This window comes from Carcharhinus amblyrhynchos, chromosome 8, assembly GCF_965287045.1.
Source record: "Carcharhinus amblyrhynchos chromosome 8, sCarAmb.v2.hapA, whole genome shotgun sequence".
Classification (NCBI taxonomy): Eukaryota; Metazoa; Chordata; class Chondrichthyes; order Carcharhiniformes; family Carcharhinidae; genus Carcharhinus; species Carcharhinus amblyrhynchos.
In genome coordinates this window covers 98,806,393-98,826,296 of record NC_137331.1, presented here as the reverse complement: position 1 = coordinate 98,826,296, position 19,904 = coordinate 98,806,393, and the positions used below count along the sequence as shown (strand labels likewise).

At 39.8% G+C, this 19,904-nt stretch overlaps 1 protein-coding gene across 3 annotated transcripts in view; it reads right to left on the bottom strand.

Annotated features, from left to right (window-relative positions):
* Positions 1-19,904, bottom strand: part of phf20l1 (PHD finger protein 20 like 1) — a 120,628-nt gene that overhangs the window by 87,715 nt on the left and 13,009 nt on the right. For all 3 annotated transcript variants that reach the window (XM_080194558.1, XM_080194559.1, XM_080194560.1), the window contains exons 3-7: positions 18,276-18,399; positions 15,726-15,897; positions 9,490-9,574; positions 4,579-4,667; positions 1,806-2,013 (exon numbers count right to left, since the gene is read on the bottom strand). In XM_080194558.1, coding sequence (XP_080050684.1) covers positions 1,806-2,013; positions 4,579-4,667; positions 9,490-9,574; positions 15,726-15,897; positions 18,276-18,358 — 637 coding nt within the window. In that variant the 5' untranslated portion in view covers positions 18,359-18,399. The remainder of the gene's footprint in view (positions 1-1,805; positions 2,014-4,578; positions 4,668-9,489; positions 9,575-15,725; positions 15,898-18,275; positions 18,400-19,904) is intronic.

The following is a 19,904-nucleotide window of genomic DNA, read 5'->3' as shown; positions in this document are numbered from 1 at the left end:
CCATGTCTCAAGCTGCTAAACTCAAGGAACTACAATCTTAAATTTATGCAACCTGTCTTCACAATAGGACGTGGAGTCTCTGGAGAGGGTTCAGAGGAGGTTTACCAGGATGTTGCCTGGCATGGAGGGGCTGGGTTACGAGGAAAGGTTGGAGAAACTGGGAATTTTCTCCTTGGAAAGACGAAGATTGACGGGGGACATGATAGAGGTATATAAGATACTGAAGGGAACAGATAGAGTCAATAGTGAGAGACTGCTCCCTAGACTGGGTACAAATACGAGAGGTCATGATTTAAGGGTGAGGGGGGAGAGGTATAATTTGGATGTGAGAGGAAGGTTCTTTACGCAGAGAGTCGTGGGGGTATGGAACGCGCTACTGAGTAGGGTGGTGGAGGCAGGAACGTTGGACTCGTTTAAGTTTCAATTCGACAGACACATGAGCGAAACGAGGATGGAGGGTTATAGTAGGGGCTATTAAATAAGGTCAGAGCCTCGGGAGACACTGGAAATGCAGACTTGTAAGTTAACGTTTTTGTCTTTTTATTCCGCAGGTGGAGGTCCACCTCGTTTTTCAAACGAGGGACATGCACACGGTGGGTCGTGCGTGGGCTGCTCTTGGAGGTTCCGGGAGTGGCCTAGTACTTCGTGTCAGTGCGTGTGCTTGATCCTGGACCGGTAGACGGGCGCCGCAACAGCTCGGTGACTAGCACTGCTAGCTGTGCAGATACATGAATTTGGGCCTGTGTCTGTGGGAGTTTGCGCATTCCCCCTGTGGTTGCGTGGGTTTCCTCCGGGCACTCCGGTTTCCTCCCACACCCCAAAGATGTGCTCTTAGGCTGATTGGTTTACCAAATTGACACTATTCTCCCTTGAATCTGGCTAAGTTAGGGGTTCCATTCGTAGACACGCAGGGTAGAATAGGTGTAGGGTGATGCGGCGGCGCGGGCTCGTTGGGCCGAAGGGCCTGTTTCCCGTACTGGGTTGTTCTTTGTAATATAACCCTTCAAAATCCTATTATCATTCAGGTGATTTTGTGCTGTAGTCCCACCAGTACCATGCTCTTTCTGAGGGTCAGTACCAAAATTGAGCACATTGCTTCTGTAGAGATTAAACATTAGCAGGGATTGACTGGGTTGAATGGTGCATTATGCAGTTTATGTTAGTAATTCCTAGTTTGTAGTTCCTGACTCCTAGGATTTGATTCAATCATGAGATAGATACTGAAAAACACTCTATGCCATTTAGAAATTTTTAACTTGCCTTCATCTACCTAGGACCCAAGCTCTGGAACTTGCTCCCTCTACCTCACCATTTTGAGACCATAGAATTCTGGAATTTGCTCCCTCAATCTCGCCACTTCAATAGCATAAAATTCCTACAGTGCAGAAGGAAGTCATTTAGCTCATCGAGTCTGCACCAACTCTCCAAAAGAGCATCTTACCCCCACTCCCAACGTATCCCCACAACCACATACATTCATCATGTCTAATCCACCTCACCTGCACATCTTTGGTCTATGCGAGAAAACCGGAGCACCCAGACAAAACCTATGGAAACAAGGGGAGAATGTGCAAACTGCACAGAGTCACCCAAGGCCAGAATTAACCCTGGATCCCTGATGATTTGAGGTAATGCTAACTCCTGCGCCACCATGCCGCCCTGATACTCTGCTCTACTACTTTATGTCATATCTTGAACATAATCCCCTGACTAAACTTTTGATCAGTTCTAACATCTTTCTATGTGGCCACATTAAATTTATCATATTAAAAGTACAACATAAATGAAAATTCTGTTATACCAACCTGAGATAGCAACAGATGCAGGCCCTTCTGGCATTTTGTGTGCTTCCTCTTCTGTCTCTTTAACTTCTGACATTGTTCTCTCTTTCTTGAAGTGGGATCCTCTCCCCATTTTTCTCTCCACCTTTTCCTTATTAACTCGGTGCTTACTGACTGTCTTGTTCTTCGCAGCAGCTGCTGCTGTTGCAGCTTTAACAAGAGCTAACCAGTCCTATAAAGAAAATGTTCCATCATTCAGAATCATTTCATTAGAGAGAGGAGGAAAATAGCACATGGAGCTCTGAGGTCACAATAAGTTTATCACCAAGATCTGAGCAAGTTTATCCACTCAGATTTCAAGTTGAATCTTCGGGATAGCTGTGTCCTGGTTCAGAGGGGAAACATCAGCCAGGTCTCTTGTTCCTTATTGTTATGCAATTACTACAGCTGAAGATGCATATGTGCATTACATAAAGACAGAATTGGGCTCAACTCAATTACTCAACGCCTTGGCACTAGATAACCATCGCTACTCATGGAATCAAATTCTAAAACATTAAGGAGCAACACATTCAGACTTGGAAAGAACTGGTGAAAAAAAAAGTGCCACTGCGTTTTCCAGTTCGTCACTATAACACCTTTGTTTCACTAATGTACTTCAGAGAAGAAATCCTTGCCACCCGTCTCATAGAATCATACAGCGTAGAAGAGACCCTTTGGCCCATCGAGTCCACATCAACACATTAGAAACATTTGAACTCCACCTACTCCCATCTGTCAGCACTTGGCCCATAGCCCTGAATGTTATGACGTGCCAGGTGCTCATCCAGGTACTTTTCAAAGGATGTGAAGCAACCTGCCTCCAGCACCCTCCCAAGCAGCGTATTCCACACTGTCACCATTCTCTGGGTAAAAAAAAGCTTTTTCTCCACATAAGGTCTAGCTTACATGCAACTTCAGACAAACACTGCACGTTTGACCCTTAATGCCGTGAAGTAAACTAACAAATTAAACAACAATTGCTACCTCACTAGTATCACTCACAGCTCAAGATCAAATAGAAAAATGGTCATGAATATTGATGGCAAGGTCAGTGAAAGATTATAAACATCCTGGTTACTATGTTAATTTTTAATTACTGAGTCTTAAAAATTATAATAGGATTTTGGCATAAACAAACTTTTTTTTCATTCTGGGAAACTAAACTAGGTTATTAGCACAGTCACTAATTAATCCAACAGGGAATCCAAGAGAAACAGGAGTGGTGCGAGAATGAAAAACTTGCCACCACAGGGAGTAGTTAAGGCAAATAACAGTTGTATTCAGAGCGTGGATAAATTCATGAGGCAGGAATGAATAGATGAACATATTGATCAAGTAGTATGGAAAAAAACAACAGTAGGGACCAATTGGCTAAATGGCCCGTTTCTGTGCTGTACGTTCTACATAATTATTATGGCAGATTAGCATGTGAACTAATCAGCTGCACAGTTTGCTTTCAATGTATTCGTCTATAAGTAAATTCAACAGAAACGTAACACTGACAGGAAATAGATAAACAAGCACCTTTTTAAACACAACCTTTTTCACGATACAATAAGGACTGGTTTCCTTTCTAATTTCTTTAACTAGTTTTAATGAATTGCGTTCATTATGGATTTACCACAATTAACGGGTTTCTGTAGTGTGGTGTAGTCCTGTTTATGTTGTGTAGAACCAAAGGTGTTTACAGCACAAATGGAGATCATTCAACCTACTATGTCTTTCCAAAGCTACTCCTACATGTCCAAGCAAGACGCAACCTGACTCACAAGGTTTACCTACTTCTCAGCACTTTCTGCAAGTGCTGGTTTGACAATAGAAACAAGATTTCCCAGATTTAAGAGCTGAAGAACAATTTTTGTCACTGAACCACGCCACTGCAATCCCACCTCATTCTGAGTGCTCAGTTCCTTAAGATGGAGGTAGAAATTCAAGTTTAATGACAATGTTACACTTTCTCACTTCCACTTCAGAAATGTGACAATTCAACAGGCCAATATGTTTACTTTATTTTATTTAAACTTACTATCTAGAAGATATATACTCAGCTGTACATTGCAGTTCATTCCCAAACACATTTCATGGTTCACTGAAATACAGGATACTTTCTATGTAGTAAAGCTAATACTGTAAATAACTTGAAATATGTATTAAATGCCCACAAACATTTGGGCATTATTCAAGATTAACTTAAACAACTTCTCATGATAATAAATGAAGACTTTTAAATGAACAGACACAGACAGCTCCATCCTAAAATCCATACACAGGAGTGTTTGGGACAGAGCAAAGGCAGGCGGTGATGTGGTAAGTTAAAAAATGCACTCAGTCCTTCAGGTGGTTTTGCTATCGAGCAGCTAAAACAACACACTAGGGTTCAAAAGTCAGTCTGTATTACATTACGTTGGTCTCTGCCAGGGTAATAGAACAACTGCCCAGTAGTTAGTTTGGGGTAGGGGAAGATGAAGTTAGTGAACGGGCCACAGCTCCCCTCAGCACTTATGGATCTGGAAATCATCCAAGAACAGATTTGATTTAGCCTGTGAAAACCAAATTCACACAAATAATGGTCACTTAGTTGAAGAACAAAACAAGTGGCTAGTAACCAAACAACTGGAGCCCAACAGAAACGAGGAGGTGTGAAAAATATTGGAGAAATAAAGAAGAAATACAACTACAACACATCTTCAAATTATAGCTTGTTAATACTGTGTCGACGACACATGTTCCACAACAAACTGATCAATGAGCTTACCTGCCCTTTTGCGTCTTCAGGCATTGATTTTATATGCATTCGCTTCAGAGACCGTATAACTCCATCATAAAACTGCACCGTGTAAGTACCTGTGAAGAATCAATTACAATCAGTTCACTCCATAGAATCCTGATAGTGCAGAAGGCCATTTGGCCCATTATGTCTGCACCACTCTCTGGTAGAGCATCTTATCCAGGTCCTATCTCCATAACCTCATATTTACTTCACTAATTCTCTTAACATATGCATCTTGGGACTCTAACGGACAATTTAGCATGGCCAATCCACCTAATCATTGGTCTGTGGGAGGAAAACAGAGCACCCTAGAGGAAACCCACACAGACAGTCACCCACAACTGCAATCAAACCAGGATCCCTGATACTGAGAGGCAGCAGTGCTAACTACTGTGTCACTTAGGAGAGCACATCACAAGATAAACAAGAATCAGGAGGCACTTGTATCGATGTTGAATCAACATATTTAAAATACTTTATCTTGCTAATTTGTTCTTATGAATCTTGATCACATTATCAATCCCAATTGCAGAGAGATCAGGTCAGATATTAGTTAGTTACAAAAGGAACATGCTGCATAATGAGTCTGAAAAAATACAACTCAATTATTTTGTTAATGCAAACCTTTATAGTAAAGCTTTAATAGGTCCTACACAAGGCAATGTTTAGCTCAATAATTTTATTCACTGAATCAAAAGATGCTGAAGAATCCTTAACACAGAAGAAACCTGAAGGTGTGGAGGTTTAAAAGAAAACATTATTACAGAGCAAAAAGGAGGCACACTTACGGCCACATGATTAATCAAAGCATGAGGTTTGAAACAGAACTTACAGGAAGAAACAGTTTCAGAGCATGGGTGCAGGTAGTTGAAGGCACAATCGCCAATAGTAGGGTGAAGGGAAGGAAGAAATACACATTAGAAACTTGTAGGGTATGGGGAGACTTGATTGAAGGGAACATGTTGCTGCAGGTCATTACAGAGACAGAGGGGGATTTAGGCGCACGAACAAGATTTAACATTTGAGGCAGTGGGAGACTTAAAACCAAATGTAGGCTGGGCAGAACAGAAGTGATGGTCAAGCAGGACAGGATAAAGTCAAGAATGTTTTGGATGAGGTCAAGTTTTCATAGCTTGAAAGAAATAATGTCTACAATTAACAAGGGAATGGACAAGAGGGTCACCAGCTGATAGGCAGGGAGAGAAATTTTCATCTTGCAATCAGGACAATTCACAAGAATACCACAGTAAGGGAAACAACAAATTTATACTGTATGAGAAGAGTGCTGATTCATAAGTTGACTCTGATTGATTGAGACATTGCCATGGAGAATACACCACTTGATAGTGATCGAAAGTTAACTGCCAAGTATTGTTTGCAATTTAAACCAGGCAGTTTCACTGATTGGTCCAGGCATTGTCCTAAGGGAAGAACCAGCGAATGGTTGTCATTTACTTTGTTTAGCTGAAAAAGATGTAACGTGCATACATATTCTCCATCTGCAAAGAACAGGGCTCTTTCTATTAATGTCTGTTACTTTCAGTACGTGCAAATGCAATAAACTGAGAGCCTAACTGATGATCTTAAATTTGTTGCCAGCCTAATTCTTCGCACCTCTGTGGATCCAATCAGTATCCAACATGAGATATGATTCTGTGTTTCAAGGTTTGAAAGCACAGGCTGGTTGGTTACAGATTGCACTTTGCTCATTGCAAACAGAGGAAGGGACATGCCTTTTGATACAATCTGGACATATCGCCTACATACCAAGCATCACATGGCACCAAAATTCATTTACCAGATTTCTCATTTGTGTGATGGGTAGAATGCTTTTTTGACTTGTCAGCAGCAGCCTGTTGGTGGTGAGTACAACTTGCATGGCTACTGCACAGCATCAGTGAAACAGCCAACTTCACATATTGCTCAAATTTTGAGATATCTTGCCCTTCGAGGGTAATGAGGTGGGCTAGGTACTTTTCCATACTGAAAGTGACAGTCTTGGGTCTCACAAGTTTGCATGATGTACAGCACAAAATCTGATGAGGAAAATCATGGTGGCACAGTGGACACAGTGGCAAGCACTGCTGCCTCAGTGCAAGAGTTCTGGGTTCAACTCCCAGCTTGGGTCACTGTCTGTGGGGAGTCTGCACGTTCTCCCGGTGTTGGTGTAGATTTCCTCCAGGTGCTCCAGTTTCCTCCCACAATCCGAAAGACGTATTGGTTAGATGTACCGACCATGCTAAATTCTCTCTCCATTATGCAGAGTGTGGCAACCAGGGGATTCTGACAGTAACTTCACTGCAATGTTGTCAGCCAACTTGTGACTAACAAACAAAATTTAATTTTAATTTATCCTGCAGGATACACTATTGCTTATGTGCAGTTTGTCCAAGACATACAAGAGTGATATTTCTCTATGCCCTATCTTATTTATCCGATTCTGCACAACTTGAATCGGCCAGTTTTGAGCATGTTTTTCAATATACACTGTGAAAGATTCCTTCACATTTGCAAAAACCATAAGGACGTGCACGTCAATAGCAATGCTCTGTTCTGTACTACCAAATGACTTTAATCAATCTTTTTGAAAGGGTGAATATGAGGTTAGAAACTAAGCTTGAGGTCAAATAGGGCAATGAGGTTATGAACAAGTTTGTTCAGCTCAAGACCATGGCTAGGAAGGGGTGTAGGAAGTAAGTAAATGGCCAGAATATAATTTTTAGCATTAGACGAAGTTGGTTAGCTTCAATCTTCCTGACGGTAGATTGAAGAAAAGTATAATCACCCATAATGAATTTCAAATGAGCAGTCAGGTCACAAGAAGCAATAAGAGGTTTATTTAAAAAACTGTAGGTGGAATAAATGCAAACACTTCCCAAAAACTATCCCAACAAGTGCTCTCCCTCCTAGGATTCAATTCTCTCTTTCCAGTTTCCACATGTAGTTTCTCCTTTCAATATTCACTTCATCTACAGGGACACCGTCCCCCTGACCGTGATCTTTCAGTTCAGAGTCACTTTACCTCTGCCTGATGACTGCTGAGGTGAAGAAATGATTGAGCTATTTTTCTCCCTACTGTTTTAAGGAAAGTAAGCTGAAATAATAAAAGTTGCGTTTTTCCACATTTTCTATCAATTTAAAAGGCAAGTTTCTTGGGTCTTTCTATTTTGAGCTTGATAAGGATCTTTTGTTTCAAATGAAGTTGTGTTGAGCCATTGCTAGCAATTCACCGTTTCTTCTGTCAAATGACTAAAATACAAAAACTAACAAATGTCTCTCAGGTATAACAGGGTAATGTTTATGTGCTGAGCTTAAAACGTACACATTATGAGTTCAAATGCCACCGTGACACATTTAAAATTGAAATCATAAATCTGCTATTTGCAGGCTAATGTATTGTCATGTCAAGGGCTTAAGATGGTATTTTCTTCTCTCATGACTATGAAAAAAAATTTCTTTTGCTTCCACTGATAGTCCACACATACACATCACTTAATACTGATGCATGCAAAAAATTAAAAGGAACATGGCATAAGGTATCATTCCTGGAAAAATGTAGCCCAAAATCGCTGTCTCTTTGATAATTCAAAGTTACACCAAAATATTTCTTTCCTTTTAAACTCTGGTAGACTGTATGGTCTGGCAAATTTGGTAAAGTAGAACTGAGAGAATGGTTATACAAATCAAAAGCTCTAAGGGCATTGTGGCAAATGGAGAGCCAAAGACATTGCATTTAGAAGTCCAAAGATGTGAGTTAGGTGGATTGGCCATGATAAATTGTTCCTTAGTGTCAGGGGTGTTAGCAGGGTAAATATATGGGGTTACAGGGATAGGATCTGGGCAGGATTGCTGTCAGTACAGACTCGAAGGGCCAAATGACCTTTATCTGCACTGTATTGATTCTATGAAGTATGGAAACAAAGTTGTAAATTAACCACAAAGGGAACTGAAAGGGATGAGGGGAAGTGAATAATAAGAGATGTAGACAACTAATCCTGGCAGTCAACTGGAAGCTTGGAATAACACTTGCAAACAGAAGTGTGAATTTGAGCTTCCAATTACTTGTTATTTTAATCCTCCTGCCTGTTCCCACTTCAACCTTTCTGTCCTTGTAAGTGTTCTAATGAAGTTGAACGCAAGCTAGAGGAACATCTCATCTTTCGATTAGGCTTCTGGACTCAAAATACTGAATTCAACATTTTTAGATCATGATTTCTTCCCCAGTTGATTCCTTTTCCTTCCCTAGTTTTCGTTTCTCTCTCACATTTCCATTTGAGCGACAGCTGCTCGTGATTCTGCCACCTTCTCTTGACTCATCTTTTGTTTCTTCACCTGGCCCAACAGAATTTGCTTCGACCTTGCATTACAACTCCTATAGTCATTTAATCTTTCCTGCCCAATCACAAATCTCCTTTTGTTCTTTTTCCCATCCTCCCCACTTCCACTTGCTTAAAAACTTGTCCCAGCTTTGACAAAAGGTCATCAATCTGATTTCTTTCCAGATGCTGTCAATCTTGATAAGCACTTACAACACTTTCTGCAACTGGGCTGATGGGCTGATTGCCTTCAAACACTGCAGCAATGCAAGCAAAAGGCACTGAAGCATCAGCCAAAATCATGGCTCTAAACATTTTTGTTGGGGGTTTGAACTTTAATTTTCCTGTGCAGAGTGAGTCAAAGTAAAATTAGAACTGAAGGAGAACAAAGTTGTTCAAGAGGTTCAGCTCTAAAATGTAAATTGACATCATGCAAGAATAGAATGCCGTGCAGCAGGTTGCCAACATTTACACTTGCATCTGGAGAATAGCCACTAAAACCCATAAATCAGCAAGAGTCAGCAAGTACAGTGTTGGAGAGGAAATCAAGAAAAAAAAAGAAACTATTTCTTTCACTTACCCTCCTCACTAATGTCTTCAATCTTGGCAGGGTAGTAGCGACAATCCGTCCAGCGGGCCAGAACCTCATCTCCAGTTTTGAAATCCTGCACAGAAAAAGCATTTTCTTTCATCAATTTTCAGAAATTGATGAGTTTATTTGGAAATAATCCTCCCAAAAATCGAAAGTGATGTTTTCCGATGTATTTTTTAAAATTGAAAATAATTTAAAAGATAATGCTTATGTTTGTCAAGCCTTGCCATATGTCTCCACATTTTCAAATGGTCCTAACCCTTTCTCCCACTTTCTGTTCAGCATCTGACCAAGCCCATGAAATGTATCCATAATTCTGTGTGAATTCAGTAACAGAGAAAAGAAGTAAAAGAATGAAAATAATGAGAAGATAGGGCGGGGACAGATGAAAAAGAGGTGGTGGCACAGTGGTTAGCACTGCTGCCTCACAGTGCCAGGGACCCGGATTCAATGCCAGTCTCAGATCACTGTCTGAAGTTTGCATGCTCTCCCTGTGTCTGCACGTTTCCTCCAAATGCTCAAATTGCCTCCCGCACTCCAAAGACGTGCAGGTTAGGGTAACTGACCATCTAAATTGCTCCTTAATGTCTGGGGGACTAGCAGGGTAAATATGTGGGTTACAGGGATAAGGCCCATATGGGATTGTTGTTGATGCAGGCTCGATGGGCCAAATGGCCACCTTCTGGATTCTAAGAGCAGACAAGAGACAGAACGGGTGGGAGGGACCGAAGCAGGCTGTAAGACAGTATGACACAAAAAAAAGAGCCACAGAATGTAAGGCAGAGAAAGTTGCAATTGTGTAGAGCTTTCATGTCATAAAAATGTTCACAAGTTCTTCACAGTCAGTTAATTACTTTTTAAATGAAGTCACCGTAAAATAGGCAAGCATGGCAGCCAATTTGAGAGAGAGAGAGAGACAGACTGAGATTATGAAGTGTACAGAGAGAAAATCTGAAGTGGTGATAGAACATGACAAGAGGAAACAAAGTCGTATTAGTCACAGAGTACAGGACAAGCAGTAACAGGCAAAGTGGAGACACTAAACTAACTAATAAGATCAGGCAAGAACACAAAAACAAATGTTTCTCCCAGATCTCTAATGCTACACAATAATATCCCAAAGTGATTTCCAATGGGATGTTCTTTAATTGCTTATGGAGATCTTACTATAAAACATCTGTAATACTCTAATTCTTCTGTTCTTCGTGGATCACCTGCGCCAACGCCAGTGTATATTACTCTTGTGTTGGTTGATCAGACATGACAACCACCTCCCCCCATCCAGTTAGTGCTTACTTAGAATCACAGAAGTACAGCACTCCCCACTGAGAACGATTTCTCAAAAGTCCAATTCATCCCACTGCCTCATTACATGGGGATTCAATAGCAAAGAGAATGTAAAACATGGGGAATATCTTTTATCACTTCAAGATAGTGTCCACACACCTGCCAATCAAAAAAATGATTCAACTGCAAGTCAGATAACAGTTACCTTATTTTTCCCAAAGTCATTTTGTATTTTAACCTCGTGTTAAGATACAGATCAAAAACCCCAATGTATGTTATGAAGCCAGACTAGACCACACTAACTTTCTATTTTGGCATTAGTGAGAGGATAAGGTGTTTCACTCCAGGGGCGATTCTATTGACACACTAGGAAGCGTTTATCAAAACAAACTTTATTTAACAACAGAAGTTAACCTAATTAATTTGTAATAGTTAACTTTTACCAACTAAAACACTTAAACATGATAAGATGTAATTCTTAACTGCTAGCCTATCTCTATTATTTCTAATTCAAGCAATATTCCTTTTATAGACTTAAACTCGTCTTCAAAATCAGTTAGTAGCACACAGGCTTAACATGCTTGTGCTCAGGCTGCCAATACTCATGCCTTCAGAATACCTCTGGAGAGAGACAGAGGAAAAAACCTATTTCATCTAGCAGATTCCAAACAGCAACCTCCAGAGAGAGATATCTCTTGCTTCTTTCAGAACTGGGCAGTAACTGCCAGCTTTTCATGTAAGCTTAGCTCCTCCCCGTAATCAATCTAATCAAAACGCTACTCTGAAACCCCGGGGGAAAAAAAACAAATAAAAATTCATTAACTCAGATCAAAATAAACATCCATAACTAAAATCAATCATTAGCCTGCACTCTCATGAGAGATGCCTGGTGCCCAGTGTAAACCAGAACTGAATTTTAAATATACCCCTCATAAGAAACATGATGTGAATACATTTCGTAAAGGCACAGGTTCATCACATCTCCCCCCTTAAAGTGAACCAATAATATGAAAAGATGGTTTCATTTTTCAAAGTCTCTTGTTTTCACACTATTAGTCATCTATAATACATATACATATATTGTACATACACACATTAAAACTAAGCATGCAGACTAGTATAATCCATTTAGTTCTTCTCTTCCAACACTGTCTATTCCTCCTTCATCAAAGTCATAATAAAACACTGGCAATCAGTCTCTCTCCTTGCTTTTCTCAAAACATGCTGCTATTATCCAGCTGTTTCCCCTTCTTTTCAGAAGCCTCCCTCTATTCTTGATTCTACTTTAATTCGAAGCCCAATCTCAATTTTGATGTCATGGCTGTAAATCAATTCTGAAAATGTCCTCAGAGCACTAGGCAGGATCTAGAGGGTAAAACTTTACATTGAATGCAAACTGGCACAAACCACTTAGGATTTGCTTTTCAATTGTCTTTGTTGAATCCAACCAACTATTTTCTTTTAATTTCCAGAATTCCAAAATGTCAAAACAAAGTGATCTTTTTCCAGAAGGTTGAGCTGCTCATAGACTTTGTCACAGAGGACCTGTCCCTTTTCATGCTTTCTCAGCTTCAAAATGTGTTCAACTGGCCCTATTTCCTGTGTCAGGTAGTCAACTTTCTGTTGTAAAATGGTACACTCAAAATTCTTCCCAACATCTCCAAAGGTATATCTTTCTGTTCCATTATAATTTATGAAGTCTTTTGTTTGTTTTGGATCTTCATTATTTTACTTATATTCCTTAGCATAGATATATAGCAAATTGTCTTCGCTGGTGTCAGAATTTGCTGTAATTATGATTTTAGCGATCATTCTGACAGTCATACCATTGCAAAATCCATTGTGATTTACTCGAACATCAGCTATGAACAGGACTGTTTCTTTGGATATCCAAGTCTGTGCAAGTTGTGTAGATTCACTATTTCAGCAGTTCATTTGGAATGATTGTAATGTTTCATTAAACAGTCTTATTTCACATTGTTGTCCTTTTCTTTCATCCGCAGCAGTAAAACATTTCTGCTGCTCAATCTCCAGCTTGAGATTACACATGACTGCTGATTGGTCCACTTTTTCTTCTCAAAGATGGTGAACTGTTTTTGACAATCCTCAGTTTACGCTTGGTTAATTTCAACAACTCAGGGACAGGTTCCAAATCAGTAAACTTTTCTTGAAACTGTCTTTATACCTACTCACTTTCCTTAGTCACATCATTGTCACTGGTTCTCCTTCTCCGCCTTCACTAGTTTTACAGTGCACTCATCTACCTCCATTTGTGTCTTTATTAACGGAAATTTGTAACTATCCACTAACCCTTCACAGTATTTGATTGAAACTTTTGGCTGCTACATCTCAGGCTGACCGTGTCAACTTGAATGTATTAAGTCTATATGATATGATAACTTCCCTGAATGACTTAGGCATAAAATTTGATCCTTGATCTGACTGAATTTCTGTAGGTGGTCCGTTTAAGAAAAAAAATTGAAGCAACTTCTCAACAATTCTTTTAGCTCTATTATTAATGGAATTACTTCTAGGAATCTAGTCGATACATCAATTATAGTTAATAAATACTGATTTCCAATTTTTGTTTTAGGGAGGGACCCTACACAATCAATTAGGACCCTCATAAAAAGTTCCTCAAATGCCAGAATGAGTATCAAGGGTGCTGTTTGGCTATTGCTGGACGTTCTCCAATGTTTGACATGTACAGTAACATTCTACTACATCCTTATGCAGCCCAGGCCAAAAAATATTTTTGTTTAAGTTTTTCTTACTTCTAAATGGCTTGTTACTGAAATCTCATGTGCCACCTGCAACGCTTCTTTTCGGTAACCCATAGGTAATACAATTTGATGAACTTCTGCTCATTTTTCATCTGCCCGAGTATGTAAAGGTCTCCACTTCCTCATTAAGAGGATTTTTAATGTAATAGCACTCTGGTATTCACTGACATTCATCCTCTGCATACATTTTCTGATACAACTGCTTTATCTCTATATCTTTTTATTGTAATTTTGCTAACTTTCCTGAACAAAAAATATTCATTTGATTCTCCACTTGTTCTTTCTCAAACATTTGGTCAAAAATTGTTTCAGATAACTAAACCTCAGTCTCCTTATCTTCACTCTTTGCTTTCTCCTCCTGGCACAACCTGTGGCTTTGTGATCTTGTTACCATAAAGTCAAGAAATATCCCCAGGTGTACTTCTTGTAACACTTCAGTTGTTTGATTTTCCACTGGCTTTTCAAACCACATTAAGCATCACTCCCACCTCTGGTTCAGTCCACCGTTACCCAGAAAATACTGGAAGCAGGCACATGAGCAACATTTAAGAGGCATCTGGATGGGCACGTGAATAGGGAGGGAATAGAGGGCTACAGACTGAGTAAGAGTAGAAAGTTTGGTTTTTAGTTTATTTTAGTTAGGGCATTATGATCAGTAAAGGTTTGGAGGATGAAAGGGCCTGTTCCTGTGCTGTGCTTTTCTTTGTTCTTTTCTCCATGAATTTGCACATACTACCACCTTTTCTGGCAATACTCCCTCCGAAGTACATATCCCCTCATCTCACAACATTAAAGATGGACTTGCTCCTGTATCTCTTAAGATCTTAACTTCTTTTGGCTTCTGATACACAAGAGTATCCACATTATTAAATTCTTTCAAGAGATCTGGGCACTTGCTTATCAACCACCCCTGACCAGGCAGTACATTCTTTTGCACCTCTTTAGGTTCAATGGTTTCCTTTACTACTTTAATAAATCCCATTGGTTTATCCTGTTTTATCACATCAATCTTCCCAGTGCTTTTCTTAAGCCATTAATTATAAATGTGTGTTCAACTTTATTACAATGAAAACATCTGAGGCTTATTTCACTTCCACCTTCATGTTTCCTTTTTAACCTGAAGTAAACTATCTTTACTATCTCCAATGAGATCTCCTTTGCCTTTACCACCTGAGGATGTCTCTTATCCCTAGTCTCAAACCCTCAAGTTAAAATTGATGTTGAAACTCAAAACTCGATTTATGAACTAACTCAATCATCTGCCATTTCTGCTGCTATTACTTGCAGTTTGAAATTTTCCTTCCCGTTCCTGATACTCTAATTCTCTCTTTTTTCCCCTTTCTTCTGTTAATGGCAGACTCTTTGTTCTCCCTACGCTATTCTTTTTTTTTCCTTTTTTGCTGCTTTTAATTGAAATTCAAACTGTCTCAATTATTTTTCTCTTTGTTCTACTGCAATTGCCTCTCTGTCTTGCTTTTACCACTCACTCCCTTTTGCTTCTTTTTCAAGCTCTTTATGTGTAACTGAATTCTAGTCAATCCTACTGTTTTACAACTTTTAATCACACAAGAGTTTCCAATTTTGTTAAAGTATGGATCAAAAATCCCAAAGTATGTTATGAAGCCAGACTAGGCCCCAACAGTTCTTCTATTTTGGCACTAGTGTGAGGATAAGGTGTTTCACTGAGAGACACACCTCTTGCTTCTTTCAAAACTGGGCAGTAACTGCCTGTTTTTCACCATAAGCTCAGCTCCTCCCTTAAGCATATAACTCTGTCAATCAACCTAATCAAAACCCTACTCTGAAACCCCAGGGGGAAAACCAAATAAACAAAAATGCATCATCTCATCATTAGCCTGCATTCTCAGCACGTGGTGCCTGGTGCCCAGGCAAATCGGCATGGTGTGAAACAGAGCTGAATTTTAAACATACCTCTCACAAAACACATTATATGAGAACATTTCTGAAAGGCATAGTATCATAACACTTTGCACTTGGCACCAAACTAACTAAAGAGTGGGGGAAGAAAAAGGCAACTAATTCCAGAATAAATACAACTGACAATCTGTAGCAAGAGCTTTTCCCATTGACAACAAAGCTTTTGGAAGAGATCTACTGCTAGAAAAGCCACCTGGTTTGAAAATCTTCACTTACGGTAATCTCCTCATCATCTTTGAGTGCTTCTTTTCGTAGTGACTGTCCCTCTAAAGGTCGTAGACGATGACTATCCCAATAAATCCACTCATCGTACCGATGGCTCCATCTCTCAAAGTGGATCAGCATCTTTCCTTCCTCATAGTCGATCTTTTCGATTCGTGATGTATACCTCCAGGTAATACAAAAAGGGAGGCAAATAATTTGTTAATTATGAAATGCAATGTTTTTTTTAATAATCTGCTTCCAATGCAGATTATAGTTTTATTCACAGGTTAACCATATATCCCTAAATCGTAAATTCTCACAACAGCCTAATGAGTAAATGCATCAATTGGAACACTATTGTTGCCACAAAGACTGGAAGCTCCCATAGTTATCATATTGAGTTACTGGTATTTAATCATGTCAATAGTGACAACTGCCCCTTGCATGCCAGGGCAGGAGGGTATAAACCCTTTCCTGATCACAATCCAGTGACCCATCCTGAAATGATGCAGGCACAGACATAGAATGGCGACAAGGAGACACAAGGGGAACAATAAAATTGAGCTCAAGTGCCAAGCTCTCTCTCTCTCTACGCCCCCAATAGTTTGGTAGCCCTAAAATAATTGGTAAAACACAAATAATGACCATGTTAGAAATTGACCAAACTGGTCAGCATCCACAGAAACTAACTGTGCATGAGTATCTTCAGGAGGGAAAAATCTTTACACTGTGCATTACTTCAACTACTCTGCATCATTTCCACTACAGGCCCTCCTTAATGACAATACAATCATAAACAGCACTGTACACTCATCCATGGGAGACAAACGATTTCCTGACTAGGATAATTTCTGAAGATGGAAAAAACAGAGACACCAGAGAGGGCGGTGAGAATTTGGAAGGCTTGAATCTTCGCATTGCTGACCCTTGCCTCAAAAATGAAGCCCACTCATTTTCCGTTGTGGCTCATTTGGGTGAAGTTCAGAGATCATCAAAGGCAAAATCAAAAGTCAACGGGGTAATGGGGAAAATTCTCCAGTGGTTGGAGTCATACATGGCACAAAAGATTGTTGTGCATGTTGAAAGGCCAATCATTTCAACCCTAGAAGTTCCCCAGGGTAAGGTCTTGGTACAACAATTTTAGCTGCTTCATTTGAGGCTTTTAGTCCATCTTGCTAAAAGTGAGGCTGTTCACTGATGATGCAGTGTTTAGCTCTGTTCACAATTTCTCAGTTAATGAAACAGCTTGTGCTTATGTACAACAAATCCTGGATGACAGGTTCGGCAGTCAAACAGCAAGTAGCATTCGTGTCTCACTGTCAGGCAGTGACGATCTCTAATGAGACAGTACTTAAACTACCTCTCATTAATACTTAATGGCACCAACATCACCAAATATATCGCCATTAACATCCAGAGGGATCACTGTTGGCCAGGACACAATTGACTAACAACATAAAGGTTGTCGGTAATGGAGGTGAGAGTCTGGGTATTCTGTGAGAAGTTGGGAGGTGGGCCATTCAGAGTTTCTCAATACTTTACACTTGATTGGAAATACACACTTGTAACAACACAAGAACTTGGATTCCATCCAGCACAAAACAACTCCTTTGATCAGTATTCCATCTACCCCATTAAACACCAAACCAATAACCACCACCACCTAGGACCAGATCAGTAGGTGCATTGTCACCTCCAATTTACTCACTAAGTCACACAACAGTCAGTCTTTTATTATATGTTACTGATTATTCCGTTATTGGATAAAATTCCTGGAACTAGCTACCTAACAGCATCGTGGGAGTATCTTCACCAAAAGGACAGCACAGGTTCAAGCAGCCCATGATCACCTTACCAAGGTGAATCAAGGATGGGGGGGTGAATGATGGTTTTGTCAGTGACACCTACATTCTGGGAATGAATTTAAAATAGACCAATGGTACTAAATATACATGACTAAACAGTTGCTTGAAAGCATACGAGAATTATTCAGTTGGATCTTGCTTTTAACGTTTATCAGTCATTCATCATTCTCAATTTAGAGGCGTGTCCTACGTAATGGTGAGGTGTAATGCCATTGGAAGCAGATGCTAAAAGGATAGCAGTTACATGCTGGACTGCAGCGAAATGGTTTTGCGAGTTCTGGTAATTTCTGATCTCCAGACAAAGGAGGAATGTATTTTTGTAAATATTTTCTACCTGTTATTCTAGGAGAGGGAAATTGGCACTGTAAAGTAGTATTGTTGCCACTTTCGATGCTGGGTGCCAACCTCAGATGCACCAGAGTATCGCACACATTAAACCATTTCTACTCTGCCCTCAACAGCATACATTAGTCTCAACTTCCAAAAATACTCCCAATGCAGTTTCTCACACCAACTGGCTTTTGGCCTGAGACTAAATGCCAAACTTTGTGCTTAGCAGGGAGCAACCTAGGGGACGTCTATTCCTCAATCTTCAGATTAAGGCCAACAGGACCCTCACAGGCAGAGGACAATCTAATTCCAGCATTCTGGACTGGGTGAATGCAGTCAAGCAGAAAATTCACATTTGGACACATACCATTTCTGCAGATAATCCTGGGCCTCCAAACGAGCTCCCACCGCAAACACAATTCCTGGCCGACTTGGAGGGTTTCTGCTCATCCTTATCTTTCCTCCTTGTATTAATCACCCTTTTCTGCTGCCTGAAAAAAGATTTTTTTAAATTACATAGCTAGTCAAGCTTTCTTTTTCCTTAAAAAGTATAACACCATGCAGATGATGGAGGTTGCAACCGAAAGCTGATGAAGGCTGGAATTATTTGGATAGCAGCTAGCAATGCTGCAAACAAAGCAAATGAACTAGCAAGTAAAATAGAGACAGACCATGAAAGTGCAAAATGTTCAGGTCATGCTTTACAAAGTAAAACTACATCACCCACGCACATTGAACTACATAATATTGAAAGCACTAGTGTACAGTAATATCAACTTTAAAGCACATAATGAAACAACAAAAACCAAAGCATTAAAAATGCAGTCGCTAAGCCATGGGTGAAAAAATGGTGACTAGGTAGTCTGGCCCCAAAAGTATATTTTAGGCTTACAAAAGACAGGATGAAATGAGAGGTTTTAGAAAAGGAATTCCATACAGTGGGGCAAAGATTTTACTAAAATCAGGTGACAGGAGGGATGGACTCAAAATGCAACAGGACTATGCTCGAGGAAAGACCTGATAATGGATGACAAAGCATGAAGAATCTAGGTATTCTGGAGAGAGACAGGTACACTAGGCGACAGAGCAAATGGCCAAATACAAAAGGAGGGGTGGGGAGAGAAGAAAAGCAGAAAATGCCTTCATAATTTAATAATCTAAGCACTATTACAACTATGTGAATTCACACTGTACTTCCACCAATGCAAAGATACTTTTCTCAATGTTTCAGTGGGCATATGAAGTACTCCAGTTATGCTCTGAACAGGAGCTGCTGCATAATTTGCACTCCTTTGCATTCCCTAAAGATGAAGGCTAACTTCCCATTAACTTTTTCTGTACCTGTCCACTGTATTTAATTATTTTTATAAACGGACCCACAAATCTCTCTCTTCTCCTTCAGTTTGTAGGTTCTCATCATTTAAAAATATTCTGACCTGCATTTCTTTAATCCAAAGTGGATGACCTCACATATCACAACACTAAATTTCATCTTCCAGTTTTGTCCACTCATTACATCACTTTGAAAGTCTCTGTTCCCATTTACATTACCTACTATGTCATCCAACTTATTCTCATCAATAAACTTGCATATGCAACATAAGATCCCTTTATCGCAGTCATTGATAAATATAGTGGAAATCTAAGCACCCAGTATATGAACACTGGAATTTGGAGGAGTGGGTCACTCAGTCCCTCGAGCTTGCTCTGCCATTTAACAAGATCACAACTGATCTGATTGTAACTTCAATCCCATATTCCAGTCTACTATCCGTTAACCTTTCATGCCCTTCTTAAGCAAGAATTGACCTTGCTTAAATAAGTTATATTCTGTTAACTTCCCCAATTACTTGCTGTACCTGCCTTTTGTGATTCATGCACTAGGACACTCAGATCTCTCTATGTCAGAGCTACATAATCTCTCACCATTTGGATAATAGGCTTTTTTTATTTTTCCTGCCAAAATGGATATTTCACATTTGCCCACCCACTTAAC